The sequence below is a fragment of the Neopsephotus bourkii genome, unplaced genomic scaffold (genome assembly GCF_033783945.1).
Source record: "Neopsephotus bourkii isolate Nb327-2 ecotype Australia unplaced genomic scaffold, CSIRO-AGI_Nbou_v1 NB_1660, whole genome shotgun sequence".
Lineage (NCBI taxonomy): Eukaryota > Metazoa > Chordata > Aves > Psittaciformes > Psittacidae > Neopsephotus > Neopsephotus bourkii.
In genome coordinates, this window is record NW_026902134.1 from 507,201 (window position 1) to 535,035 (window position 27,835).

Genomic DNA, 27,835 nt, shown 5'->3' on the forward strand with positions numbered 1-27,835 from the left:
GGTGTGGGGCGGAGGGGCGGTGTGGGGGGAGGGGCTGTGTGGGGGGAGGGGCTGCTGTGGGGCTGGAGGGGCTGCTGTGGGGCTGGAGGAGTTGCTGTGGGGCTGGAGGAGTTGCTGTGGGGCTGGAGGGGCTGCTGTGGGGCTGGAGGAGTTGCTGTGGGGCTGGAGGGGCTGCTGTGGGGATGGAGGGGCTGCTGTGGGGATGGAGGAGTTGCTGTGGGGCTGGAAGGGCTGCTGTGGGGCTGGAGGGGCTGCTTTGGGTCTCAGCATGGAGCATGGGAGATGTCCAAAGGTGGGCTGGTGATGAGGGCATCCCTTCCTTGCTGCTCCGAACCGCGGGGCTAAGGAAGCCCAATGGAGCCCGTCTACGGTCCCGTATTCCCGGGTAGGTATTGGCTGGGAGCACCGGTGCCCCTCAGTGCCCAGTTCTGAGCTCAGTGCCCTGCACCCATAGCGACATCGCTTTGGCACAAGGGGGACAGAGGAGGGGGGGGTGCACAGGGCATCACCCGCCCCCCCCCCCCTTGGGGTGCTGCATCCAGCTGTGTCCAGCTGCAGCCTCCTCGCATTCCACATGGGAAACCCAACGGTGACTGCAGCCGGTTCCGCGGCAGGGACTTGGCAAGAGCCGGCTCCGCTTTGGTTCCAGTGCGGGGGGCGAGGGGAGGGGGCTCCCAACGGGAAACTCGGGAACAAAAGAAGCAGGAAAACATCAGATGAGGAGAACCCGACCCCCCCCAGCCCCCCCCGCGGCCTCCCCTTCCCCGAGGCTCTCCCATGGGATCGCCCCTCCGCGGTTCTCCCATGGGATGAGCCCTCGGGTCCCGTCCCCCCCACAAGGAACAGAGGGAAAGGGAAATCGCCCTTTCCCCCGTTGTCCCAAGGGGCGGCTCCGGGCGAGCTCCAGACACAAGCAACAGTCCCCTCTGCTGGCAAAGGCTGTCCCCAGGCTCCTTCCTTCACTGCGGGCTCTGTCCCTGGTGGAAGGGACCGGGTTCTCCCCCTTCACTGTTAAGGGGCGGGGGGGGGGATGCTCTGACCTGGGGGTCCCCAAAGGCATCGTCTTCCCGACTCATCTCCGGCCAGACTTCCTGCCTGCCTCCCCGGCCAGGCTCTCGCAGCCAGCATTGAAATGCCATTAACGGGGAGCGCTGAGGCTGGGTCATTCATCTCCCGGTCCCCAGAGCTCTGCCTGAGCCTTCATCCTCCTCCTTTCCCTTCTTTCCTTTCCCTTCTTTCCATCAGCTCCGGAGCCGGCCTTAACCCTCCTCTCCCTCCTCAAGCCTTTGCTTTGGCTTCACCCCATCCCTTCTCCCATAGGGACAACCCAGATCCTGCAGCCCAAGGGAGGACTCGGGATCCCCAGGGATGTAGAGGGGTCCCAGGACTTCCCTGCTTGGGAGAACCCGGGGGGACACTCGGGGATGGGAATGTCTGTGCATCCCTTCCTCCTGTGGGGTGCTCAGCGCTGGGAATCACTTGGGCCATCTGTGTCCTGGGGGATGCTCGGGGTCAGGATCCCATGGGATAAGGAGGTCTTTGTCTCTGGAGGATGCTTGGGGTCAGGATCCCATGGGATTGGGATGCGTGGTGCCAGCAGCTTGGCACAAGGCACGTGTCAGAGCTGCTACGTGACTTCAAGCAGGGCTGGAGCAGGAGGACGAGGAGGAGGAGGAAGCACAGCTGGGCACTGGGGCTCTTCCAGCATGGATGCAACTGGGGACTGGACCCCTTCGCATGCCCTTGGCTGCTGGGACTGGGCCTCAGGCAATGGGAAGAGCTGGGAGACCCTCAGTGGCTGCAGGCAGGGATGGAGATTCTCTGCTGTCTAATAAGGGGTTGTGCCCTGCTGCCACTTTGCTTTTCTCCCTCTTCCCTCACCCCTTCCAGGACCTGGAGGTACCAAGAGCTTTTCCCCACCAATGCCAGCAGCCAGGAAGGACCAGGAGCTGCCCTGGGAAGGGATGGGCAGAGCCACAACCCTGGAAGGTGTCCTCTGAGCCGGCATGGATGGAGTCATCGAACCACAGAACGGGTTGGGTTGAAGGACCTTAAAGCTCCTCCAGCTCCAGCCCCTGCCATGGGCAGAGACCCCTTCCACTGGAGCAGGATGCTCCAAGCCCCTGTGTCCAACCTGGCCTTGAGCACTGCCAGGGATGGGGCATCCAAACCTCCATTCAACCCATCCCAGTGTCCCAAAACCCTCACACGGAAGAGCTTCTGCCTAAGACCCCATCTCCACCCCCCCTCTGGCAGGTCAAAGCCATTCCCCTTGTCCTGTCCCTGCATCCCTTGTCCCAAGCCCCTCTCCAGGTTCCCTGCAGCCCCTTTAGGCACTGGAGCTTCTCTAAGCTCTCCCTTTCAGGAGCCTTCTCTTCTCCAGGCTGCCCCAGCCCAGCTCTCTCAGCCTGGCTCCAGAGCAGAGCTGCTCCAGCCCTCGGAGCATCCCCATGGCCTCCTCTGGCCTCGCTCCAGCATCTCCAGGTCCCTCTTGTGCTGCTGCCCCGGAGCTGGATGCAGGATGCAGGGGGGGGATCTCATAGAGCACAGCAGAGAGGCAGGATCCCCTCCATGACCTGATGCTCCCGCTCTGGGTATGAGCCCAAGACAGGGCTGGAAAGCAGAAACCCCATCCAGGCTGGAACATTTGTTCCCAATTAGGACGGGGATGCTCCTTGCTGAGCTCTGCGATTCCCAACCCGGAGCCTTTCACCACAAAACCACCGGGTGCAGGATGTGAGCTCATGGATGGGGTTCGACGCGGGGCGGGGGGGGGCAGAGCTGGGTACCACATCCCAGTGCACATCCCTATCGCTGGAGGGCAGAGCATCCTCCGTCCCCCCCCCGCACTGCACCGAGCGCGAAGCCGCCTTCACCGTAATTAATTCCCGGGGTGAGGAATGATGGATTCCGCTCAGGAGCTGCAGTTTGCTGCAAACTCACCCTGCAATGAACTGGCAGGAGCCAGAGGATGCTCCACATCCCACCCAGCGGGAGCCAGGTCCGGGGGAGAGCAGCCCTGAGGCTGGCCGATGGGCACTGCCCGGCTCCTAAATGAGGGTCCTCAGCTTCACTCCGCACCCCAAGGGGGGCCCTTCAGGAGGAATCTGCGAGGCATCAAGCCTAAAGATGCGTTAAGTGCCCGTGACACGGCTGCAGGTGGGTAAACTGAGGCACGGGAGCCAGGGTCCGGCTTCTTCCCTCCCAACCCTTTTGGGGCTGGGTCCCTCCAGCCCCCGGATGGCGCCTCCATCCACTCCCAAAAGGGATTTTCCATGGCAAAGACCCCTGCCCATGGCCCCCTCCTCATCCAGCTGGAGCTGCCAAGGGGTAGAATTCAGCATCCAAAGGGCATTCCCGGCTGTGTGGAAGCGAATGGTGGGGAGGGGGGGTCCCTTCTCCAGCCATGTCCTTGGGATCCAGCGCCGGCTGCTCCTCCACTTGTGCTGCATTGGGTTAAACAGCGTGCCAGGGTTGAGCATCCTCCTCTCCCAGCATCTTGTGCTGGGATTGCCTGCTGCCAGGAGGGAGGGAAAGGAGGGAAGGGGAGGGACAAGGCGCTGGTGCCAACACGGTCACCGCCTGTTCCCCCCCCTCCTTTAATGAGGGGAAGGAATAAATATAAAAGGAGGAGGGAAAGGGGAAGGGAAACGAAGGCAAAAGAAAAGGAGACGAGGGCACGGCCGCACACACACGCGTACAGGGCTCCTCTTTGCTCGCTGCCTGCACTTATGCCTGGTGGAGCTCGGTCCCAGCCCTCCCGCCAGCACTGCCCCGGAGAAGCCGCCGCTCAGCCCCTCACCGTGGCCTCGGGGCTCGGCACCCCCCCCCGGCGCTGCCACCACCACCACTACCACCAGGAAGGGTCCCCACGGAGCTGCCGCCGCGCATGGAGCAAGGTGGGATGCGGCAGAGGGGGGGGAACGCGGTGGGGAAGGGACGAGGGGTGAGGAGGGAGCTCCTCATCCTCTTATCGCGTTTCACCTCTGCGCCGGGGGAGAGTAAAGAGGAGAGATGGTCCAGCGCGGGGATGCCGAGAGCTTCCCTCGTGGTTTTTCCCATGGGATGCAGGCACCGGGCATGGGGCATCCTCCATAGCAGAGCAGGAGGATGCTGGAACGTGGTGGTCCCCGTGGTCCCGCTTTGGGGAGCTTTGCCCTTGTCACCGCCCCCCTGACAGCATCGTTCTGGTCTTGAATGGACCAGCTCGTACCTGCAGTGCTGGGGCAAAGCAGGGAGTAAAGGCAGGGTCTTGCTAAGTTGGATGTGGAAAGGACTTTGGTGCTGCCCGGCTCGTCCCGTTGGGAATGGTGGGAACCTGGGGGATGTTTCAGCAGCTGCTCCCATGGAAGCGTTGCTCTGGGAGAGCTGATGGAGGGGAAGGGGGGTCCAGCATGGATCTGGGGTGTCCCATCCCGGGGAGCCTTCCCCTTCTCTCCTGGGGTCCTTGTCCCAAGGAGGCTGCAGTCAGGGGAACAATGGAAAGGGAAACTGAGGCACGGAGCTGGGCAGGGGCTTGCACAGAGCCCCGGGGCTCCGGCTCCCCCCCAGTCCCGCCCGGATGCTCCATGGAGAGGTTTTCCATAGGGCAAAACTGCCCCGTCCCAGGGGGAGCTGGGAGGGCTGCAGGGCATCACCGGCTCTCCTGGCCCCGTCCCCCAGCACTGCCCGTGTCCCAGTGCAGGGGGGATCATAGGAACATGTGGGATTTCCGTGGCTTTTTCCTTCCCGCACATCCCGTTTTGTCCCCGGGATGAAGGGGCTGCCCTTGAGCATCGCCTCCGGGGACCGCTTTTGGCTGGAGCCGCCTCCTCTCCCATCACGGGGACTTCTCCTGGCTCAGTCCAACCCCGGACCTGTTGCTCTTCCGTTGAGCTGCCGGAGGGGTGGGAAAAGCTCCCTCTGCCCCATCCCGGCGCCTTTCCCAGCTCCTGGAGGGTGACCGGGATGCTTCAGGGCTCCCTTTCTGCGTTTACACTGGGGAAACTGGGAGCCCTTGTGCTGGGAGCGAGGATGCTGCGTGAGCGTGCGGAGGGGCTGCATCTGAGCCGTGATGCGGGGATGTGGGACCCCACATCCTCCACCCCGCACTCCTCTTCTCCCAGCTCCTGCCTCAGTTTCCCCATCGGAGCCCCGCAGCAAGGGCAGAGGTGGGGATAGGTTTGCTTCATGTGTCCCTATGGGCTCTGCTCCCATCCCAACCCCTCCGTGCGCTCCCTGCTGCATCCCAGCCCTACAACAAGGAGCCCCTTTCTCTCTGCTGGAATAGGGGGGGCTGAGGGGTTCTGGCAGCCGCGGGGACCCCCCCGTTCTCCCCACCTGCTTCCGGCCTTTCAAGCTTTGCCAGCGGCTGCTGCCAAGAGGCTGAGGGCGCTTCCCGACCCCTCGGAGCCCGATGGGGCTGGATCCCGGCTGCAGCGGGGGAACGGCTCCAGAGGCAGCCCCGTGCGTGGCGGGATGGGTGCGTGCATGGCTGGGGCTGGGGTGTCCGGAGCCCTTTGCCATGGGGACAAAGGCTCCGTGCTCCAGGCTGGAGCGTGGCCAAGCTCTGCCCGTGGCTGCTGCTGACTCATTCTGCAGCTGAGCATCCCTGGAAAGCCACCGCTCCGCTGCGGGCTGCGGGCACCTTGTGCGCCGGGAGGAGCCCGACCGCGTGTGGAAGGGGACGAGGGGGTCGTGGAGGAGGAGCAGGAAGCCCCTTTCCATACGGGAAGGGAGCCGGGATCATCCATCCATCCCCTGGCAGCAGCTCCCGCTTCCCCCCACCCTGGAGCCGCAGCCTCGAATCGTGTCCTCTGAAAGCGGGGCCGAGCTCAGGGGAGCAAGGGAGCTCGTTCCCATCCCAAAATAGACTCCAGCTCCATTTTCCACCTGGTTTCCCATTGGAGATGGATGTCACCTGCGGGCATGCCTGTGTCTCAGTCTGTCTGCAGCAGCTCCCAAGCTCCAAGCTCTTGGAGATGATGGAGCTGCCATCATGCCCCCCCTCTTCCTGGCCACTTTTCCCTCCTCCTGTTCCCGGCTTTCCCCTCCCTGTGTGTGGGCTGCAAAACTTTCCATTTGTGCAAAGAGAGAAACCCCAAACCCAGCAGAAATCCATCCCCAAACCCCAAACCCGGCGCCTTCTGCTCCAAGACCTCAGGCACGGCCCATGGGCAGCGTGAGATGAGGTTTAACCCCCTCCACGTCCCATTCCCGGTGCTCCAGCACCTTATCCCAGCCAGGGATGGGTGCATGAGGGGAGCAGGCACCCGCTCGCCCCGTTCCTGAAGGGTTTCATCACTGCCCTCGGCTCAGGCCACGGCGGTGCCTTGGGAACGGGAAGGGAAGGAGCTTCCCTGCTTGGGCACCCAGGGCCAGCAGCCAGATCCCGCTGGAGCCAGGCCACCAGGAGGGAGGGTTTGTCCCTGCTCCGGAGCTCTAGGGCTGAATGCAAATGATGGGGAGCACAGAGAGCTCCTGGCTTGGCTCCGGCTGCCCATGGGGAGCTCCTGCTGGGAACGGGCTCTGTGGGCACCGCACGATGGGTGATGCTCACGGTGCTTGGGGCTGGGGCTGCACATCCATGGGTGTACCAGGGGCTGCGCATCCACGGTGCATGGTGCCAGGGGCTGTATTCCCAGCCTCTCCCTGCTGCATTGGTCCCAAGAGCGCTCTGCTCGCGCAGGGATGCAGGGATGGGACCGGCCTCCCGCCAGCTTGGCCCTGGCAGCCTGTACCTGGCCCTGGGAGCGCTGTGCAGGAGCCAAACCCTCTTCTGAGGCTGCCGAAATCCACAGCACAAAGAACCCATGGGCTCCAAGGCTGCTGCGAGTGCCCGGGGCGCATTCCCAGGAGCCCCCATCCCCATGGAGCCTGTGCAGAGGGACCAGGGGGCCCCGAGCGATGCTCCCGGCGCATCTCCTGCATCCCCCCATCACCCTCCTCTCCGCAGGGCTGCAAGAGACCCTGGGAAGCAGCAGCCCCCCCCCATCCGTGATGCCCCGGGGAGGGCCGGGGGCCGGTGACAGCCCCGCTATAGCACGGAGCCGTCCTTTCAGCGCCCTTTGTGCCAGGCGGCCCTGGGAGGGCCGGGACATAAGAGCTGCTTTGGTCGGCCCTGGTGTTCCCAGCCTGAGCTCAGGGAGCCTCCGGCGTGAGCTGAATGGCAAAGAGACCCCCCCCCCCCCCGCTCCTTCCCTCCTCCCTGCCCGGCCCCTTTGTGCGCTGGGGCTCTGCCCCCCGCCCCACTCCGAGGCTGACCTCAGCCCCCTTTATCCCTCCGAGCACGCGTGTCCGGGCGCACGCACACGCGTGTACAGGAGCCCCTGTGCACACGCGTGTGCGCGGCCCTCGCTGCCGCTCCCTGGCTCCACACCGGCGCCTCCCGACCGATCCCGAGGTTTTCCGCTGTGGATTCAAGGCTCCGGCTCTGGCATCGCCTCCTGCCCTCCGCAGCCAGGGCTCGGGCTCAGACTTCCCAGGCTGGGTTCTGCTGTCCCCAGGGGACCCCACGCTGGTGGGGCTGGATGGGACCCACTGGTGCCCAGCCAACGGTCCCATTTGCCCGTGTTAACCAGGATCCATTCCCTTCTTTTCCCTTGCCCTATGGCTGTTGCCACTCCCTCCCTCTGTACCCCAACACCTCACGGCATCACCCCATCGCCACACACACTTGGGGGGGGGGTCCCCCATCCTCTCCGCTTCACATGTGATGGGTTTTTCTCCCCTCCCTTTGCAGGGCAGAGCATGGCCCCAGCCCTCCCGCTGCCGCTGCTGCTGCTCTGGGTGTTTGCCCCCACCGTGGTCCCGGAGGTGTTTGGCACCGGGGATGGCGCAGGTAAACCCGCACCGTGAGCCGCATCCTGGCTCCAGTGGGGGGCCTGGGGTGGGAGTGTGGGGGGGGTCACCCCATGCTCACGGCTCCTCTCTTCTCCCACACAGAGGACCTCAAGGCCCTGCAGGTCTCCATCCCACGGCACCCAGCCCTGGATGCTGTCCTGGCGGGCGACATCACCATCCCCTGCCTCATCACCTACCTCGGCCCCCAGCCCACCAGCAGCAGCGGCGGGCGCCGCGCGGTGCTGGGTACCCCTCGGGTCAAGTGGACCTTCATCTCCGAGGGCCGGGAGGTGGAGATCCTGGTAGCGCGTGGGGACCGGGTGAAGGTGAGCGAGGATTACCGGCTCCGCGCCTCCCTGCCCATCTTCCACCAGCGCTACACCAACGCCTCCCTGCTGCTCACCGAGCTGCGGCCCAACGACTCGGGCATCTACCGCTGCGATGTGCAGCACGGCATCGAGGACGGCCACGACATCCTCGACCTCAGAGTCAAAGGTACCTGCGGGCAGGGAGCGGTGGGATGCGGATGCGCCGGGATGCGGGTTGCCCATCGAGCCCATATCCCCTTGCAGGGGTGGTGTTTCACTACCGGGAGGGCTCCATGCGTTATGCCTACACCTTCGCCGAGGCAAGGGAAGCCTGTGCCAAGATCGGGGCCCACATCGCCACCCCCGAGCAGCTCTATGCTGCCTACCTCGGCGGCTACGAGCAGTGTGATGCCGGCTGGATCTCGGACCAGACCGTCAGGTGGGGCATTAACCCCTCAGCATCGCACCCAGCGCCCCCCCCACATTGACCCCCCAGCAAGTCACCAGCCCTTCCTGCCATGTCCCTCCCCAGGTATCCCATCCACACCCCCCGTGAAGCCTGTTATGGAGACATGAACGGCTTCCCCGGGGTGAGGAACTATGGGGTGGTGGACCCAGAGGACATGTATGATGTGTACTGCTACGCTGAGGACCTCCCAGGTACCTGCAGTGCCACCACCGCCCCATCTCCTGCCCTCCCCTGCTTTGCAGCTGCACTAACTCACCCCTTTAACCCGTTGTGAACCCACGCTGGTGCCCATCACTACCCTCAGGGCTGGAGTGAGCTGCCTTGGGGTGCAGCGCACTGTGGGTGCAGCGCTGTGTGGGGTTTGGGGTTCGGGCAAGCTGATGCTGTGCTTTGCATGTGCCGGGGAGCTGGATGCAGAGAGGGAACTCTGCATCAGGAGTTGTAGTGACAGCACAAGGGGTGATGGGTTCAAACTGAAAGAGGTGAAGTTCAGGCTGGGTTTTAGGCAGAAGCTCTTCCCTGTGAGGGTGTTGAGGAACTGGGATGGGTTTGGATGCTCCATCCCTGGCAGTGTTCGAGGCCAGGTTGGACGCGGCTTGGAGCACCCTGCTCCAGTGGCAGGGGATGGAGCTGGATGGGCTTTAAGCTCCCTTCAACCCTGGGTCTGTTCCTATGGGACGCAGCAGAGCCTCCAGAGGTGAAGGCGATGTTGGGGGGGGGGTCCCCGCTCCCTCGCCCCCCGCCCGGTCCCTGACGCCGCCTCCTTCCTCTCTTCGCAGGGGAGATCTTTCTGGAGACGGCCCCGGCGCGGTTCACGCTGCGGGAGGCGGATGCGCGGTGCCGGGCGCGGGGCGCGGAGCTCGCCAGCCCCGGGCAGCTCTATGCGGCGTGGAGCGCGGGGCTGGACGCCTGCAACCCGGGGTGGTTGGCGGACGGCAGCGTCCGGTACCCGATCGTCACCCCCCGGGAGCGCTGCGGGGGGGCCCTGCCTGGAGTCAAAACCATCTTCCAGTTCCGCAACCAGACGGGCTTCCCCGATGCCCAGAGCAGATACGATGCCTATTGCTTCCGAGGTAAAGAGCGGGTGCAGAGAGGTGCTGGGAAGCATCCAGGCAGGGATGCGGGTACCTCGTTGGGTGCAGGGTGCTGGGGTGTGTGCACGGATGGGATGGCGTTGGGATGCGCTAGGGCAAGGATGGGTTTGTGCTATCGACCTCCTGCGGTAGGATAGGGGTGCCTTGCGTGGTGTCTGTGTTGCATGCCGATGTGTACAGGGATAACCCGCATGGGCCTCATGCATGCTATGTTGTGATAGAGGAGGGATGCTCTGCATGGTCTCTCAGTAGTGCATGCTGCTACGTGGTGATAGAGGAGGGATGCTCTGCATGGTCTCAATAGTGCATGCTGCTCTATCGTGACAGAGTAGGGATGCCCTGCACATCCTCACCACCATATCGCGACAGGACAGGTCTGCGTGAGCTGCGTGGCTCCGGGATGGTTATTCCCATGGCCAGGGGCGCACTGCAGGAGCTTGGGCACATCCCGCAAGGCAGCATCTCACAGTGGTGAATAGGAAACGGGACTCGGACACCGGCGCTGAGCTGCCGATGGGGTGGTGCTGGAGGACAGGGGGGATAAAGCAGGAGGGGATGAGGAAGGCTGGAGACTGGCAGGGCAAACAGGCATGGAGGGAGGAAGAGCCGCCCCTCCGCTCCTCCTTCCCGGCCCCACACCTCTGTGCATCCCCTCGGGGCCATGGGGATGCTGCGCATCCCCGTGCCTCAGTTTCCCCATCTCTCAGCAGGGAATCCCATGGGTTAGGCAGGGTGGACCCGTCCCATGACCCCGCGGTTCCCATAACCCACTAACTCCCCACGTTCACCTGCGCTCCCTGGGCTGGGCTGGGGGTGAGGAGCAGGACCCCCCCCACCGGGGCTGGGATGCTGCTGTGCACTAGAAGCAGGAGGAGCCGCTGCCTGGCTGGGTCCGCAGCGGGATGCCAGGCTGTCCCATGGCCAGGGCAGTAATACCCCACTTTCTTTCTGCCCACAGAAGGGACAAACTCTTTCCCTGAGGCTCCAGGAAGCTCCGAGGGCCTCCAGGAGATTGTTACAGTGGCAGAAAAGCTGGAGGAGCTGCAGCTTCCCAAAGCGCAAGTGGAGATTGAGTCGCGAGGGGCTATTTACGCCGTCCCTTTCTTTATGGACGATGATCTGGGGCAGCCGAGCCCGGCCCCCGAAGACGCCCCAGGGACAGGGGCCCGGCACCCCCCAATAGATACCTCCATGTCCTCAGGTCACCCAACCCCTGCCACCCCCTTCCCCATGGCCCCGGTGCCCCTCAGGCAGGCGTTTCTCTTAGCTGTGGTGGGAATGGGAGCCCATTCCCTGAGGAGCAGCGTGGGTGACAGGGGCAGCTGGGGACTCGTCCTCCATGGGGACATGGAGCAGGATGGGGTGACGGTTGGGCACCCATCCCACGCTGGTGTGCAGAGAGGAGCCGCAGGGATGGAGGCAGCAGGACTCAGAGGCACCCATGGGTGCCTGGCTCACCCCAGCCATCCCCATCCCTCCCGCAGAGGGACAACCCATGGAAGGGCACCGGTGTCTTGCTGTAGGGCTGCGGGGACATGGGTCCGTCCCTCCCTTGGCACAGGGTCGGTGCAGGACTGCGGTTTAGCAGCACAAAGAGCAGGGTCTGGTGGCCGGAGGGACCCGAGGCGCAGGGTGAGGGGCTGAGCACGGCCCCTGCTGCCGGGAAGCTTGGCAGGGGCCAAGCCGAAGCTCCCTGTGCGCTGGTTCAGAGGGGACATCAAGGGGACTCGGGGCCATTCCCGTCTCCACGAGCATCTTCGTGCCGGATCCCAGCACCGGCGGGCGATGCCGGTGCCCGTGGCCCCTCGGTTCTGGCTGCGGCTCCGTGGTGCCAGCCCCTCACCACCTTTTGCCTTGCCCTTTGCAGAGGAGGAGCAGGGAGCAGCCCCTGGCAGCACGCTTGAAGGGCGAGATCCCAGCCAGCCCATGGAGCACGATGGAGCCACCGGCGTGCAGATGCTCTCCGTTTCCCCGCGGGTGGGCGCAGAGGGACCCACTGGTGCCCCGCCCGTGCTGGGGGCTGCAGAAGGTGACCCAGAGCCTCCCGAGGGGTTCCCCCGCCCGCCCAGCCCCACGCCTGGCCCCGAGCACCCCCGGGATGCTGTGGGGCGCTCAGCCCACGCTGCCATCACCGCGGCACCGGGGCACCGGGGGCCAGCGCCGACCAGCGCCGCTTCTGCCACCTCGACAGAGAGGGGAGAGCACGGCGGGACCCCCCCCGGCGGGGGGAGCACCCTCGGCCCTGCTGCTGAAGACGCGGAGCTCTCGGGGGACGTGGTGGAGAGCCCCGGGGCGTCCCCGCTGCCCGCGGCCCCCGTGCGGCCGCAGGAGGAGGGAGAGGAGCCGTCGGGGGCCCTGTGGCTCCCATCGCCCGTGGCCCCGGGGCACGGGGGCACCGTCCCCGCGGCGGAGGTGACCGTGGTCACCCCGTGGCACACGGAGGTGCCTGGCGGCGGCGGCAGCAGCACCGCGGCCATGGGAGGCGAGGAGGCTGCGCCGGGCACTGAGCATGGGACGCCTGCAGCATCTTCGGAGGAGGAGGAGGAGGAGGAGGAAGAGGAGGAGGAGGAGCCGCCCGCTCCCCCCGCTGCAACCGTGGAGGGTTTCCTTGCAGCCGTGCCCGGAGAACCAGGTGGGACCCGCAGGGACGGCCTCAGCTCCGGGGTGATCCCCATGGGGACCCCATTGGGGGAGCCGGCACCCAGCACCGCAGTGCCCCTGCCCGCCCTCCCCACCGAGCGGGCCAGCGTCGGGGCGGGCGCCGCGGGTCCCCAAGGCAGCGCCCTGGCCCTGGGGGCAGCGCTGGTGGCCGCGCTGTGGCCATAGGGACTGCCAGCACCTTTCCTTCACGCTGCGCTGCCCTGCGCCCGTCCCTCCGCGTCCCTTCTCCTGGGCTGGGTACGGGAAGGTCACAGCTCTGGAGGAGCACGCGTTTGTCAAACAAATGGGTCCGAGCTCCGCATGCACTTTAAACCTCTTCTACTTCTGTGAAGTGTTTTAATGACTCTTTCCATGAGAAACCCCCTCCCAGAATAACAACACCCCCCCCCAAATGCGGCCCCGAGCCCCCCTCTTCACTAACGGTGGTACTAATAAAGGGAATTAAAAGCTTTCTAGAACAAGCACCTCGGCTTGCTCTTCCCTTCATCCTCGCGCCCGCGGCCTCCCCACTGACGCACTAATCCCCATCCCTCGGGTCCCTGGGGGGGGGATTGATGGGGTGAGGGGACCCGGGTGCTTGGCACCCTCCCTGGGTGGAGGGAGCTGCATGGTGTGAGTGAGGGGGGGGGGATTCTGGGGTTCAGAGCACCCTGAGATCGCTGCAGCCCCCCCACCCAGTCCTGTGTGTGTCCTCCCACCCGTGGGGGCTGAGATGGGTGAGCAGTGGGTGCATGAATGGCCACAGGCATGGCCACAGCAGTGGGTGCATGAATGGCCTCTGGGATGCTCCCTGCTCCAGTGCCGAGCCCTATTCCTGCTCATCCCATGGGACCCCGCTGCCCTGGTCCTGTGGCATGGAGGATGCTCCATGGTGGGAGGCCAGATCTCAGGGGATGGGCGCCTTTGCCCTGGCTAGGGGAGATGCTCACAAAGAGCCATCCGTGGGTGTTAAGAGCCCCAAGTGACTCATCCTGCTCCATGCGGGGGATGAGCTGAGTGTCCTGAGGCACCTTGCGGGGAGGTGGCGGTGCCTGGGGGTGGGTGAGGGTGGAAGCATCGCCCTCAGCACGGCTCCAAGCACCGTGTAATGGGGCATCACAGGCTGGAGGGCGTCAAGGACTCTGAGTGTCTCTGCTCCACTGGCGCCGCTGCAGCCCCTTAATCACGGTCCTGAGCCGGGGCTGGGAGCACACGATGTGCCCCGGGAGCTTTAATGACCGTAACGGGCTGCTGGGGACATGAGTTATCAGCCCTGGCCAGGCTGAAGGTGACAAGAGGGACAGGGAGAGGGACGGGCTGTGCCCAAGGGTTCCTCCTTTGCACGCTCCCGTCCCAAGGCTGCATCACTGCAGGGGGAAGCAGGAGCCATCCCCAGGTGGCTGGAGCAGGCCAGGGGCTGGCACAGCCCCGAGCTCCTGCTGTGGAGGATGAGAGCATCCAGCTCACGTCCCCGTGCCCTGGGGGGAGGCCAAAGCCCCTGGTCCAGCCGGCTCCACGCCAGCAGCATCCATGGACCAAGGGCAGTGTGGGGTGGCTCCAGGCTCTCCATGCGCCTCCATGACCAGAGCAGGGACCTGTGGGGAGCTCGAGGTGAGGGACCTGCGTGTGCCTTGCAGGTGGCTGCATCCCCAACCCCTGCCTGAACGGAGGGACCTGCACGGAGGACGATGGCCCCGTCTCCTGCCTCTGCCTGCCTGGCTACGGAGGCACCAGCTGCGAAAGACGTGAGTGCCCAGGACCCACCATGGATGTGCCAGGGCCCTGCCCAGGTCCTGCTGAGCCTGGACACGTAAATGTGGGGAACTGAAGGGGTTGGGGTTCTCTGCTTGCTGCCCAGTGGGGCTCCATCACCCTGACCCTCTCCTCTCTCCCCACTGTGGCTCAGCACTGAGGCAGTGCAGCCCTGGCTGGGACAGCTTCCAAGGAGCCTGCTACAAGCACTTCTCCACCCGGAGGAGCTGGGAGGACGCGGAGGGACAGTGCAGGCATTACGGGGGACACTTGGCCACCATCCTGACCCCTGAGGAGCAGGACTTCATCAACGGTACGGACCCCACTGCATCCCCATCCTGAGCCCTGCCCCTGGGGCCCTCGGCGTCCCCCAGGGCTGGGCTTCAGAGATTGAAACCTTGAAGCCAAAGGAGAGCCAAGGGAGAGCAAAGGGACCCAGGCTGGGGAAGGCAGAGGAAATGAAGGGTAAAGGAAGTAGCTGATGGGATGGACTGCCCAGAGTGTGGTTAGATGTTCACTTGGCTGATGGAGGATGGATGGATGGATGGATGATGGATGGATGGATGATGGATGGATGGATGGATGGATGGATGATGGATGGATGGATGGATGGATGATGGATGGATGGATGGATGATGGATGGATGGATGGATGATGGATGGGGAGACACACAGAGAGAATCATAGAATCACAGACTGGTTTGGGTTAGAAGGGACCTTAAAGCTTAGCAGGGACAGGCAGGGAGCAGCAGGGTCTTGGGCACACGGGGCTCTGCCGCCACCTCCCGTCCGGCCCTGTCCCCATGTCCCCAAGCGTCCCAGCACCGCCCCTCCTCACCCCCAGACCCCAAATCTCCCCATATTCAGCCTCCAGCTTCCTCGAGCCCCCTCCTGACGGCTGGTGCTGGGGGGGGGGGGGGTGGTCTTGGCTCTACCTCCCCCAATACCCTCCTGCCCCCCAGACCAGTACAGAGAATACCAGTGGATCGGCTTGAATGACCGGACCATAGAGGGGGATTTCCAGTGGTCCGACGGGAGCCCCTTGGTAAGTGGGGGCCTGGATGCCATGTGCACCCCCCCCCCCTCACCTCATCATCCTCCATCATCCTCCTCCTCCATCGCTTGGGAAGGGGTCTGGGGGTGGGTCCAGCACTGGGACCAGGCTTTGATTCCCCAAGAGCATCCTCAGGGGTGCCTGGATGGACCCCAAGGCCGTGCCAAGGGGCATGGAGCTGCCACCTCGCTCCTAACGGGGGTGTCATGGGCAGGTTGGGGGGATGCTCCCCAACAATTCTGTGCCCCCCTCCCTTTAGCTCTATGAGAACTGGCATCACGGGCAGCCCGACAGCTACTTCCTCAGTGGGGAGAACTGCGTGGTCATCGTGTGGCACGACGGGGGCCAGTGGAGCGACGTGCCCTGCAACTACCACCTCTCCTACACCTGCAAAATGGGGCTGGGTAAGCCGTGCCCCCCCTCCCACCACCCCGTTCCCTTGCACTGGGCTTGGGGGGGCGGGGGCTGCACCCCTAAAGCGGGGCTTTCTCACTGTGGTTGCGGTGCGGAACCAGCCCCTTGGGCTGCTTGGCTCGTTTGGGGGCTGTTTGCTGTAGTTTGGGGGTGTCCATCCCCTGTTGCCCCCCCCTCCCCATACACCCACAGTGCAGTGCGGGCCGCCCCCCGCCATCAGCAACGCCCGTGCCTTCGGCAAACCAAAGCAGCGCTACGAGATCGGCTCCACGGCGCGGTACCGCTGCCGCCCCGGCTTCCTGCCGCGCCGCTCGCCCCTGCTCCGGTGCCGGGAGGACGGGACATGGGACCCGCCGCAGCTCCTCTGCCGGCCCGGTGAGCACCGCGCTCCCCTCTCTGCCCTCCGTCTGCCTTCGGGGCTCCCCATTCACATCCGGGTCCTTTTGTCCCCCCCTCAACCATCCCCAGGCCTGGCTCAGCCCCGCGATGACTGAGAGGGACCCCAGGGATGAAGCCGCCACCTCGCGGGGCCCTGGCACTGGTGCGGATGGGGATGGCGCTGGGACAGCGGCGCGGAGCCCGCGTGGCACAAACGGGGTTCCCCTGCTCCTTGGTTTTGTATCTGTACAAAGAAACCCCCATAACTAAACCCGTAAGGACCCGAAATGGGGCACAAGTGTTTGGTTCGTTCCTGGGGGCACAACAGAGGCGACATCAAGGTGGGGACCAGGGGCAAATGGTGGCACCGACGGGCCGGTGTCACCACCAGCTTTCTCCCACCTCTGGCCCAAGGGGCCTCATCCTGTGACACCCTCATGGATGGGATCCTGTGGTGGTTGAGCTCTTCCCCACATGGGCAGCACCATGGAGCCAGAGAGCCCCTGGCACAGCCTGGGCACAGCGATGTCCCCAGGGACCACACAAACAGGGAGGCAAAGCCCAATGAGGGATGCTGCTTGCAGCGAACACTTGGGACATGTGGGCTCAGGTGCCGGGGATGCTGGCATCCTCCCCACGCGGTTTTTCCCCCTGTACCACGCCAACTCCGGGGTTTTTAATAGCTCTTTATAACTCAGCAAGCCCCGGAGTGTGGTGCCAGGATCAGCGATAACCCCTGGGGCAGCATCATCCCCTGATGGAGGTGGAAAATCCTCATCAAATTCCCCTCTCCTGGAGGCCAGGGGTTCCCTTGGCAGCGGCCATACAGCTTTAAGTGCTTTATTAATCGAGCAGGTGAAACTCCATTAGTCACACAGGGTAATGCCCAGCCCTCCAGAGTCCTCCTGGCTGTGGGAAGCGAGGATGGGGTGAGGGATGTGCTGGGGCTGGGGAAAAGGGTGCTGGATGAGACCCCCTTTCTAGCCCCAGTAATGGGTTTGGCTTCTCCAGCAAGCCCTGAGCACCCAGCGAGCCCCGAAGCAGCTCCATCAGAGGATGCACCAAGCGCCCAAACCCATCCCTGTTGCTCCATCAGAGGATGTAGGAACCACCCGCAATCACCAGGAGAGCCCTGCTTCATGCCCTGCCCCAAGGGCTGGTGTCCCCCCACATTCCCACCTCTCCTCCCGGCGTTCCTACTCCTCCACGAAGCAGTAGGTGCCGTAGATCCGCCGGTCCTTGCTGGGGAAGCCGAAGCTGTGGACCCCGGGATGGGGGAGCCCCCCGCAGCGCTGGCGGGGGGTGGTGATGGGGAACCTCACGCTGCCGTCCTCCAGCCACCCTCCATCGCAGCGGTCCAGCTGGGAGAACTTCCATGCGGAATAGAGCTGCCCCACTTTGGCCATGGCAGCGCCGTGGTTGCGGCACGCTTGCGCCGCCTCCTTGAAGTTCAGGTGGCCCCGGATGAAGTAGACGTGGCCTGGGGATGGGGGGAACGTGGGAAGCGAAGGAGCCACCATTGGTGATGGGATGCACGACCCCATCCCGGATACCTCCTGCACCTTAGGCAGGAGCTCTTCCCTGTGAGGGCGGTGGGAAGCTGGGGCTGCCCCATTCCTGGCAGTGTCCAAGGCCAGGTTGGACACAGGGGCTTGGAGCAACCTCCTCTAATGGAAGAGGCCCCTGTCCATGGCTTTAGATGAGCTTTAAGGTCCCTTCCAACCCAACCCATTCCACGATTCGAGTCTAGGTGTGCACCGGGGTTGGATGGGAGGGACAGCGGGACCCCAGCACTACCTTGGAGAGCGGAGGTGAAGCAGAAAGCATCGAACCGGTCCTTCTGCTTGTCCCTGGCCCCGTAGCTGCGGACCCCGGGCAGGAGGAGGCGGCCGCCGCACGGCTCCCGCGAGTTGATGATGGGATAACGGACGGTCCCATCGAGGACCCAGCCGGCGTTGCACCAGTCCAGCCCCTCCGTCCAGGCTGCAGGGCGAGAGGTGGCTCAGCACCATCCCAGTGCCCAGGGAGGAGCATTCTGGGGTGGGTTCGGGGATGCTTCACCTGTGTAGAGCTGCTGGTAGGTGGCGAGGCGGGAGTCCTGCTGCTCGCAGGCTCGCTTCGCGTCCTGGTAGTTCAGTTTGTAGCGCCCGCTGCTGGGCTGGTAGGGGAAGACGACGCCTGGAGGGACAGGGGCAGAAGCTGAGCCCCCCTCTGTGTGCTGGGCTGCATCCCCAGAGCAAGGGCAGCGGGGCCTGGAGGGGATCCTGCGCCTCTGCGCTGCTCTGGGAGGCCCCCCTGCAGCACTGGGTGCAGGTCTGGTGGCCCCAGCGTCAGGACATGGAGCTGTTGGGTCACATCCGGATGAGCAGGGGCTGGAGCAGTTCCCATAGGAGCCAGGCTGAGAACAGTGGGGCTGTTCAGCCTGGAGAAGCTGCATGGAGACCTCAGAGCAGCTCCCAGTGTCTGAAGGGGGATACAAGGATGCTGGAGAGGGGCCTTCATCAGGGACTGGAGTGGTAGGACGAGGGATGATGGGTTCAAACTGAACCAGGGGATGCTCAGGTTGGATCTAAGGCAGAAGCTGTTCCCTGTGAGGGTGCTGAGGCGCTGGCACAGGGTGCCCAGAGAAGCTGTGGCTGCCCCATCCCTGGCAGTGCTCAAGGCCAGGTTGGACACAGGGGCTTGGAGCATCCTGCTCTGGTGGAAAGGGTTGGAACCGAATGATCTCAGGGTCCTTTCCAACCCAACCCAGCCTGGGGTTCCATTGGAGGAGCTGCTTCCCTAAAAGCCGTTATCACCCCCAAAGACTCAGTGCTGGGCAATGGGGGCATCGCTGCAGACCCAAGCACCCAACCACGGCCCAGGCACGCAGGGGACGAGCCCATCCTCACCCTCGAGGTGCAGCGTGAGCGAGACGCTCTCATCCTCCAGCCCATTGACGAGCTGGCAGCGGTAGCGGCCCTCGTCCTCCAGCGCCACGCGGCTGATGGTCAGCGAGGCGTCGTAGCGGTGGCTGCGGCGCAGGCGCACGCGCGGGCTCAGGGGCCCGTAGTTCCTGTGGTAGAGCCCATTGGTGATGATGATGACGCTCTCGCCGTAGTTGGCCGGCTCCACCTTGCTCCACTTGACGCGGTAGTTGCGGGGCAGCGCCCGCAGGACGCAGGGCAGCGTGGCCGTGGCACCGCGCCGCGTGTGCACCGCGCTGTGCAGCGGCTCCAGCAGGTACTGCAGCTGGTGGGGGGCTGCGGGGCACCCGCCATGGGGTCACCAAAGAGCTCTGGTGTTGTCCCAACACCCTCCGACCTTCACCGGCATCTCCAGCCTGGTTTCCATTACCCATCCACCACCCTCATTGGCATCTCCAGACTGGTTTCCATCACCCATCCATCACCCTCCATCCCTCATCAGCATCTCCAGCCTGGTTTCCATCACCCATCCACCACCCTCCGACCTTCACCGGCATCTCCAGCCTGGTTTCCATTACCCATCCACCACCCTCATTGGCATCTCCAGACTGGTTTCAATCACCATCCATCACCCTCCAACCCTCATTGGCATCTCCAGACTGGTTTCCATCACCCATCCACCACCCTCCAACCCTCACTGGCATCTCCAGCCTGGTTTCCATCACCCATCCATCTACCTTCCAACCCTCACTGGCGTCTCCAGCCTTGTTTCCATCACCATCCGCTACCCTCCAACCCTCACTGGCATCTCCAGACTGGTTTCCATCCCTCATCCATCACCCTCCAACCCTCACTGGCATCCCCAGTCTGGTTTCCATCACCCATCCGCCACCCGCCAACCCTCAATGGCATCCCCAGCCTGGTTTCCATCACCCATCCTGCTTCCTTTCCCATCCCTTAGCACAAATCAGCCCCTGTCCTTGGCTGGACCCCGCCTCCCCACCATCACCTCTCTCCTCTAGCAACCATCAGTGCCCCCCAGCTCCATACCCGGGGTCCCAGTTGGACTCTGGAAGATGCTCAATGCTGAGGGTACCAGCAAGAGCCAGAGGGAGCTGAGCAGGAGAAGCTGGTGCATCCTCAGAGCCGGGGGCAGGACGGTGCCTGGGGGGAGCACAGTGGTCAGGGATGAGGTGGTCGATAAAGCCGGAGGGAAGGGATGGGATCCAGGAGGCCCTGGACGCACAGGAGAGCTGGGACTGTGCGAACCTCATGGAGCTCAGCAAGGCCAAGGGCAAGGTCCTGCTTCTCCATTGGGGTCTCACCCTTACTGAGCCAAGGGGACAGGGAATGCCCCAACCCCTCCCCATCCCCTCTTACCGTCCCCAGCCGTGCCCTTTGGGAAGCCACCGTTCCCATCCAGTGCCTGTCCTGCTGCGTCCCGGCTCCGTCACAGCCGCCCCATGAGGGCTCTGGGAAGGTCAAGAGGGAAAAGAGGACACAAGGACACAGGGATGGGGGCCCTGTCACCGCCCTGGTTTGGGCAGTGCCCCTGCAGCGCGGTGCCCCTGCGGTCCCATGGCCGTGCCCAAGCTCCTGGACCTGTCTCCGTCTCTTCCCACTTTCTTGTCCGGTTCCCCCCCCCTCCAACACCTCCCCGAGGGACGCAGGGGAGGAGGAAGCACAATTTCCCATTGTGAGCATCTTTCTCTGTATTGTTCTGCTCGGCAAAACACAGCGCGCCCGGGTAACAAACATCCCTTTATGTGCCGGCCACAGCATCGGGAACGCCAGCACCACCCCGGGCTCCAGCACCCCTGGGACCGGCAAAGCCACCCCTCAGTATCAGCACCCAGGGCTGGAGGATGCTCTCAGGGCTTTTATGGGGCAAGTCTCTGATAGGGGGATGCTGCTCCCATCCTTTGGAGCTCCCATGGGATGGGGAAGGGGGGCTCCCAGCACTCCTGCTCCCTGCCAGCCCTGAGAAGAGGCATCCAAGAGAATCCCCCATCCTCATCTTGTGGCCGGGATGCTGCCAGGAACAGGACCCGGGTGCACAATGGGGCTGTGTTCTGGGCCCCCTTATCCCCTCCCTCCCCCAGGATCCATCTCCAGGGGTGGAGGAAGCTCTCCCAAGGGACACACAAGACAAGCAGCGCCTGTCCCCAGCACCAAGGGACCCAGGGACCGCGGCTTCACCACGGCACAGGGAGCAGCAGTGGGGATGCGCTGCTTCCTTGGCCCCCTCCTCACAGCTCCCACCCCATCCATCCCCATTCCCATGCCCACGGCTGCGAGAGCAGATCCTGATGGATGTGCTCAGGGCTCCTTGGCTGGAGGATGCTGGCTCCCAGCCCCACGGCACCCCCAAGAGCCGAGGCTCCGGCTCCAGCCCTCGCCTCTGCCGCAGCCGCAGCCCGGAGCCCTCCAGCAGTGACTCATTCCCGTTGCCCATCCCCTTGGCGTCAGGGCATGACCCCAGCCCGACGCCGCTCCTCTGAGCTCATCCCTTGGCCTGGCGCTGGGGCAAGGAGGCAGCCGAGGCCCTGCCCAGCTCCTCCTGCTCTTCCCCGCACACAAACACCCCCCGGCGCGCTCCATCTCCCCCAGCCCACCCCAAACCCCTTCTTCCCCCCATGCCCACCCTCGGCAAGGCTGAGCCCTGGGACACCCCCAGGCACAGCTCCCCCCAGCACCCCCATCCCACCCAGCCCCTGGCTCAGTGTCCGGATGGGGCACAACCGGTGCCGGGGTTTCCGTGTTGGCAGCTCCATTCGTGGGAAGCACCGGGGCAGGGCAGGGCCTGGCAGCCGCAAGCACAGGCGGGGTTTGAGGCCCCAGCCCCGTTTCCCTCCTCTTCCCCCTACATCTGGGGGGGTTTTCCTGCCCCACGCCATGTCCGAGCCCGGCGCCACCTCCAGGCTCCGGCTCTCGGCGCTCTGCTTCCTCCTCCAAACCTTCACCATCCTCCTCTTCGCTGCCTTTGTGCGCTTCAGCCCCGAGGGCAGCCCCGGGCTCTGCTCCCAGCCCCTCAACTGCAGCCGGAGAAGCCAGGATTGGGGATCGCAGCCCCCCCGTGAGTACCCCGGGCCCGGCTCCCTCTGCCCCCCGCATCGAGCTCTGCAGCAGGCTCCAGGGCAGGGGGGGGCATCAAGGCTGTGGGACCGGCACATCCCACCCAGGAGGGGTTGGGTGTGAGGGGGGAAGCAGGCACATTGCAAGGGATTCCTGGTGATGGGCAAAGCCAGGCTCAGACCAGGGAGGTTCCATAGGGTCATGGGATGGTTTGGGTGGGAAGGGAACTTAAAGCTCCTCCAGCTCCAACCCCTGCCATAGGCAGGGACCCCTTCCACTGGAGCAGCTTGCTCCAAGCCCCTGTGTCCAACCTGGCCTTGAGCACTGCCAGGGATGGGGCAGCCACAGCTTCCCATGGACCTGCTGGATTTTGCAGTGCCCAAACCCTCCTTTCACAGAGGATTCGGCTCCTTTGGTCCAGCCCAGCAGGAGCATCCTCCTGCACAGCTCATCCTGAGCTGGGGATTGAGGGCCTGATCCCGGCTTTCTGTGGAAAGGGTTGGAAAGGTACCGAGGGAGGGGAATGGGGAAGAGCAGGGGCAGGGGCAGGAACAGGAACAGGAGCAGGAGCAGGGGCAGGGGCAGGAGCAGGAGGAGCAGGGGCAGAAATAGGAACAGGATCAGGGGCAGGAGCAGGAACAGGAGGAGGGGAAGGAGCAGGGGAAGGAGCAGGGGCAGGAGCAGGACCAGGGGCAGGAGCAGGAGCAGGAACAGGATCGGGAGCAGGAGCAGGACCAGGCAGGTTCCCCCGGTTTCACCCCACCCCACACAGTGACTCACGGCTCCTGCACAGGGGAGGGCCAGGACAGAGCTCCCAGCACAGCCCAGGGGTGCAAAGGGCATCGAAGCCCAGCGGAGAACGGGGCTCCCCCCTTTGCACCAGCGGCTGCTGGGGGAGGGTGGGATGGGGGTGCTGGGGGGAGCTGTGGCTGGGGGTGTCCCAGGGCTCAGCCTTGCCGGGGTTGGGCATGGGGGAAGAAGGGGTTTGGGGTGGGCTGGGGGAGATGGAGCGCGCCGGGGGGTGTTTGTGTGCGGGGAAGAGCAGGAGGAGCTGGGCAGGGCCTCGGCTGCCTCCTTGCCCCAGCGCCAGGCCAAGGGATGAGCTCAGAGGAGCGGCGTCGGGCTGGGGTCATGCCCTGACGCCAAGGGGATGGGCAACGGGAATGAGTCACTGCTGGAGGGCTCCGGGCTGCGGCTGTGGCAGAGGCGAGGGCTGGAGCCAGAGCCTCGGCTCTTGGGGGTGCCGTGGGGCTGGGAGCCAGCATCCTCCAGCCAAGGAGCCCTGAGCACATCCATCAGGATCTGCTCTCGCAGGCGTGGGCATGGGAATGGGGATGGATGGGGAGGAGGGGGCCAAGGAAGCAGCGCATCCCCACTGCTGCTCCCTGTGCCGTGGTGAAGCCGGGGTCACTGGGCCACCGTCACCCTGCTGCAATGGGGTGCTGATGGCTCTTGGACACCCCAAGAGGCCTCGGGGCTGCAGGGGGAGCCCGTTGTGAAGGGGGTGGCAAGGAGCCACTGCAAAGGGTGCCAGGGGACAGCTTTACCCCGCACCAGCACAACCTGAGGGGCTCAGCTGAAGCCTTCAGGCCTCCAAAGCCTGTTAGAACAGGGGGTGCCTGAACCCCTTCATAGGGACAGACCCTGCTGCCTCCAGCCCCATCCCGCTGCCTCTCCTCCAGGGTTCTGGGATGTCCATCTCCAAACTCTCCTCGGCTTTGGGTTCCTGGTGGCCTTCCTCAGCCGGTATGGAGCGGGCAGCGTGGCCATCAGCATCCTGGTGGTGGCCTTTGCCATCCAATGGGCTCTGCTGCTCCAGGGCTTCCTGCACCAGTTCCGGAACGGCAAGATCCACATGGGAGCTCAGAGGTGAGCCTGCTGTGGCCCGGCTCCTCGAGCATCCCTGCTCCAGCCCTGGCACACGAGCTCCCTCCTCTGTGCAACTCCAGCTCTGCTCCGGAGGAGGATGAGGAGCGTTGCAGTGGGCGCTGGGTACCACAGCCCTTGTGGTACCTTTGTCATGAGCATCGCAAGGCTCCCGCTGCCCCTTGGAGCAGTGGGATGCGGGCCCTATGCTGTGGGCCCCCACCCCCAGCCCCACACCTTCCTCCTTGTCCTTCCCAGCGTGGCCCGTGCTGCCTTTGGAGCTGCAGCCGCCCTCATCTCCATCGGAGCTGTGCTGGGAAGGGTGAACCCAGTGCAGACGCTGCTGCTGACCCTGCTGGGAGTCACCCTCTTCACCCTCAATGAGTACACCCTGCTCAGCCTCCTGGGGGTGAGTCACTGCCTATGGGGACAAGCCCTGCCTTGCCCATGGGGACAAGCCCTGCCTTGCCTATGGAGCCTCCCTGCACTGCTTGCTGTGCTCAGCAGGTGAGCGACAGCGGTGGCTCCATCACCGTCCACACCTTCGGAGCTTACTTTGGCTTGCTGGTATCCCGGCTCCTGCACCAGCCCCATGGGGCCCAGTGGGAAGAGCAGCAGGATGGGGGGCACCAGCAGGATGGGGGGCACCACCCGGATGGCTTTGCTGCGGTCGGTACGGAGCTCAACCCAGAGCAGTGGTGGTGGAAGGACCATGAGGACAGCGTGGCTTTGAGCAAGAGTCCTGCAAACCAGCAAGGGCCGGGGCTCTCCTCCTCCATGGGGACCTGTCCTGGGGCTGCATCCCCCTCTCCACAACCAACCTGTGCCCTATTGGCCAGCCTGAAGCTCCCATGCTGCAAGCTGAGGCCGCTCGCATCTCTTGATGCCAGCACAAAGCCTGGATCAACCCCAGCACCCAAACCTGCTTCTTCCCCTTGCCCACAGGAACCATCTCCCTGTGGATCTTCTGGCCTGGCTTCACCTCCAGCACCACTGCCCACGGCAGCGCTGAGCCCTGGGCAGTGCTCAACACCTACCTCTCAATGGCAGTGAGCACCATGGCCACCTTCGTCCTCTCGCCTGTCCTCTATGAGCAGAGCACCCTGCGCATGGTGGGTCCTCTCCTGACACAAACCCCAGTCCATGAGCGTGAATACACCCAGGGCACAAGGGTGTATTCACCCCTTAGGCTTTCCCAAGCTTGCTAAGACCCAGTTTGAAGCCCCCCACTGATGTCCTCTATGATCCATTCCCCTGCCCGCATCCTGCTCCATCAGGCTCAGATCCAGGATGCCACCATGGCTGGTGCGGCCGTGATGGGCATGGCTGGGGAGATGCTGCTCACCCCCTTCGGGGCGCTCATCGCAGGCTTCCTGGCCGGCCTCATCCCTCCGCTTGGCTTCAGGTTCCTCACGGTGAGCGGCCTTGGGAGCACCGAGGACACCAGTGCCAGGGCAAGGACCCAGCACCCCCCCCCCCAAGCTGAGTCCTGGCTCTTCCCTGTGCTCTCCGCAGCCCTTCCTGCGTTCCAGGCTCAAAATCCAGGACACGCGTGGGGTTCACAACGTCCATGGGCTGCCCGGGGTGCTGGGCTCATTGCTGGGCACGCTGCTGGCAGCACTGGCCACTGCAGACGCCTACGGTGGCAGGTGAGGAGGGGCCAAAAGAGCAGAGAACCAGATCATGGGATGGGTTCTGTTGGAAAGGACCTGAAGGCTCCTCCAGCTCCAATCCCAAGGGCTGGGACACCTCCACTAGAGCCGGGTGCTCCAACCTGGCCTTGAGCACTGCCAGGGATGGGGCTTCCAAACCGTCCCCATCCAACCCATCCCAGTGTCCCCAAACCCTCACAGGGAAGAGCTGCTGCCTCACATCCCATCTCCATCCCCCCTCTATCAGGTTCAAGCCATTCCCCTCGTCCTGCCCCTCCATCCCTTGCCCCAAACCCCTCTCCAAGCTCCAGCACTGCCCTGAGGTCTCCCCGGAGCCTTCCCCTCTCCAGGCTGCCCCGGCCCCGCTCTCCCTCAGCTCCCCACATCCTCCCTTCCCTGGTGCCCAGGCTGGAGCCCGTGTTCCCACTGCTGGCCCGGGGCAGCCGGACCCGCTCGGGGCAGGCTCTGCTCCAGCTCAGCGCCCTGCTCCTCTCTCTGCTCGGGGCCGCGCTCGGGGGCTGCCTCACGGGTGAGTACCTGAGGGGAAGGGGGGGCCGGGAAGGGACCCCCTGCGCTGCGCTCGCTGCTGCCGCTAGATGTCAGGGCAAGCCCGGGCAGAGCAGCGGGGCCGGGGCCGCTCCCCGCTTCCCCAGCCCCGCTCAGGACCGCGGCTTTCGGCATCCTCAGGAGCCGTCCTGCGGGTGAAAGCGCTGCGGAGCGCCCCGGCCAAGCGGTACCTGCAGGGCACGGAGGTAAAGCTGGGGGGGGGGGGCGGTGCAGCAGCGTTCGGGGTGCGAGAGCTCCGTGAAGCATCCCCCGGGTCCCTCCCGTCCCGTCCTGAGTGGCCCCAAGCAGGGCCCGTTTCCCTCCGTGCCTCTCCTTGGTGCAGGTGGATGAGGGCAGGAAGGAGCCGGGCACCAGCACCTTGGTCTGATGAGGGCACCACCGGTTGAACCCATTGCCGGCATCATCAGGGATGGGTGGCTTCTGCCAGCCTGCATTTCCCAATGGGCTGCTCCGGAGGCAGCCGCTCTTATCCCAGTGTGGGAGCCAGCTCCTGTTTTGGGCACTGTCGGGTGCCCCCCAGGCCTTTGCAGGGTGAAGAGATGCTGCGGGGATCCGGGTGCTACTGTGGGGGCGATCAGCTTGTTCCAGGGCCACCTCAGCCACTTCCCCTCTCTGCTTTGTGCCTCGGTTTCCCCATCTACTGCTCTGCAAGGAGAGGAAGGCGATGACAGGGGCTGTGCTGGGGTACCCGGCTCCACAGGACAGGCTTCCTATGGATGCTTCTGCACATCGCCATTAAAACACAGAGGTTTTGTGCCTTCAGGGTTCGCCTGCATTGCCCCACAGAGCAAATCCAACCCTTCTCCCCCTGAGACCACACAAACCAGAGATGCTTTGGTGCCACTGATTTCCCATGCCAAAACACAGGCCCTCGGGGTGCCATCCTGCAGGCACTGGGCAGGGTTCTGTGTGCAGAGACCCCAGCCCCACACGGCTCCATGGGGCAGAGGAGGGATGTGAAAGGGAGGAGCAGTGCCCTACAAAGGGGGTGCCACGGTCACCCCCAGCCCCACAGCACCTCCTCCAACCTCCCCCCCTCCCCATCTCCTCCCAGCACATCCCAAAAGCACCCCATTGCGACGGGAAGAAAACCCCCCTCCAGTGGGACCATAGCAAGACCCCAGACCCAGGGTGAAACGGACCTGGCTCCTCCTCTTCCCCCCTGCGCCCATCCCCGTCCCCTCTGTTCTGCAGTGGGATTAGGGCAGCCCCGCGCCCTCCCAGTGCTCCCCATTGCCCAGCGGCGTTCAAGCAAGCCGAGGGCTGGGGTGGGTGCTGAGGGTGCGAGGCTGAAGGGTTCAGTCAGTGAACAAATCGCTTCTCTGTGGGGGCCGTTTTCCTCCCCGGTGGAGCAGAATGAGGGCGGTTTGGGGAACAGATGGTGCAGCTAAAGCAGATAATCCCACCGGCCCCACCAGCTCTGCCCGCAGCGCCATGGGGGTGCCCGGCTGGTGATGGCAGCCCAGGAGGAGCCGGGGTGAGAAGCCGACCTTCATGCTCCTGCTTCAAGGGGAGGGGGTTTGGGTGATGCTGCCTCAGTTTCCCCCCTTTTCCCAGCAGGGTTGAGCCTCAGATCGCAGCCCGATGTGGGGAGATGATGCAGGAGGCAGCCCCTCATCAGCATCCTTGTAGCCCCCTGCAGACACTGGGAGCTGCTCTGAGCTCTCCCCAGACCCTTCTCAACTCCAGGCTGAGCCCCACTGTTCCCAGCTGTGCTCCTATGGGAGCTGCTCCAGCCCCTGCTCATCCGGATGGGATCCAACAGCTCCACGTCCTGATGCTGAGGACACCAGAGCTGCACCCAGGGCTGCAGGGGGGCCTCCCAGAGCAGAGCAGAGGG

At 64.6% G+C, this 27,835-nt stretch overlaps 3 protein-coding genes across 7 annotated transcripts; 2 read left to right on the forward strand and 1 right to left on the reverse strand.

Annotated features, from left to right (window-relative positions):
• Positions 1 to 3,631: 3,631 nt before the first annotated feature.
• Positions 3,632 to 16,194, forward strand: BCAN (brevican). Of its 4 annotated transcripts, none has more exons than XM_061375176.1 (15): positions 3,633 to 3,899; positions 7,721 to 7,819; positions 7,924 to 8,316; positions 8,394 to 8,568; positions 8,662 to 8,789; positions 9,378 to 9,671; positions 10,651 to 10,893; positions 11,560 to 11,721; positions 11,884 to 12,324; positions 13,970 to 14,077; positions 14,239 to 14,397; positions 15,046 to 15,128; positions 15,397 to 15,541; positions 15,744 to 15,926; positions 16,020 to 16,194. In XM_061375176.1, exons 1-15 carry the CDS (start codon positions 3,890 to 3,892, stop codon positions 16,043 to 16,045), a joined length of 2,649 nt encoding a protein of 882 aa, XP_061231160.1. In that variant the 5' UTR covers positions 3,633 to 3,889; the 3' UTR covers positions 16,046 to 16,194. The 4 variants fall into 4 exon arrangements, with proteins under 4 accessions (XP_061231162.1, XP_061231160.1, XP_061231161.1 ...); XM_061375177.1 differs by having other exon boundaries at positions 3,634 to 3,899; positions 11,893 to 12,324; XM_061375178.1 differs by lacking the exon at positions 10,651 to 10,893 and having other exon boundaries at positions 3,632 to 3,899.
• An 893-nt stretch (positions 16,195 to 17,087) lies between these two features.
• Positions 17,088 to 20,407, reverse strand: HAPLN2 (hyaluronan and proteoglycan link protein 2). Of its 2 annotated transcripts, none has more exons than XM_061375325.1 (6): positions 20,216 to 20,407; positions 19,886 to 19,999; positions 19,025 to 19,171; positions 17,991 to 18,107; positions 17,727 to 17,912; positions 17,088 to 17,409 (listed from the first exon to the last, which is right to left on the reverse strand). In XM_061375325.1, the coding sequence occupies exons 2-6, from the start codon at positions 19,971 to 19,973 to the stop codon at positions 17,126 to 17,128; spliced, it is 822 nt and encodes a 273-aa protein (XP_061231309.1). In that variant the 5' UTR covers positions 19,974 to 19,999; positions 20,216 to 20,407; the 3' UTR covers positions 17,088 to 17,125. The 2 variants fall into 2 exon arrangements, with proteins under 2 accessions (XP_061231309.1, XP_061231308.1); XM_061375324.1 differs by having other exon boundaries at positions 18,821 to 19,171.
• Positions 20,408 to 21,529: 1,122 nt separating this feature from the next.
• On the forward strand, positions 21,530 to 26,362 carry RHBG (Rh family B glycoprotein). The gene is made up of 10 exons (XM_061375295.1): positions 21,530 to 21,911; positions 23,593 to 23,779; positions 24,035 to 24,185; positions 24,284 to 24,449; positions 24,722 to 24,888; positions 25,054 to 25,191; positions 25,292 to 25,425; positions 25,836 to 25,957; positions 26,116 to 26,180; positions 26,318 to 26,362. Exons 1-10 carry the CDS (start codon positions 21,566 to 21,568, stop codon positions 26,360 to 26,362), a joined length of 1,521 nt encoding a protein of 506 aa, XP_061231279.1. The 5' UTR covers positions 21,530 to 21,565.
• Positions 26,363 to 27,835: the final 1,473 nt, after the last annotated feature.

Bases quoted from the DNA above. Each gene is read 5' to 3' on its own strand.
- BCAN (XM_061375176.1), top strand. The intron at 11,722-11,883 runs GTGACCCAGAGC...CCACCTCGACAG, and splicing joins CGTGCTGGGGGCTGCAGAAG to AGAGGGGAGAGCACGGCGGG. The intron at 15,129-15,396 runs GTAAGTGGGGGC...CCCTCCCTTTAG, and splicing joins GGTCCGACGGGAGCCCCTTG to CTCTATGAGAACTGGCATCA.
- HAPLN2 (XM_061375324.1), bottom strand. From the start codon at position 19,973: ATGCACCAGCTTCTCCTGCTCAGCTCCCTCTGGCTCTTGCTGGTACCC. The intron at 19,172-19,885 runs GTATGGAGCTGG...GGTGCCCCGCAG, and splicing joins GAGTCCAACTGGGACCCCGG to CCCCCCACCAGCTGCAGTAC. The intron at 18,108-18,820 runs GTGAGGATGGGC...CTGTCCCTCCAG, and splicing joins GCTCACGCTGCACCTCGAGG to GCGTCGTCTTCCCCTACCAG.
- RHBG (XM_061375295.1), top strand. From the start codon at position 21,566: ATGGGGCACAACCGGTGCCGGGGTTTCCGTGTTGGCAGCTCCATTCGT. The intron at 24,186-24,283 runs GTGAGTCACTGC...TGTGCTCAGCAG, and splicing joins CCCTGCTCAGCCTCCTGGGG to GTGAGCGACAGCGGTGGCTC. The intron at 24,450-24,721 runs GTACGGAGCTCA...CCTTGCCCACAG, and splicing joins GGATGGCTTTGCTGCGGTCG to GAACCATCTCCCTGTGGATC.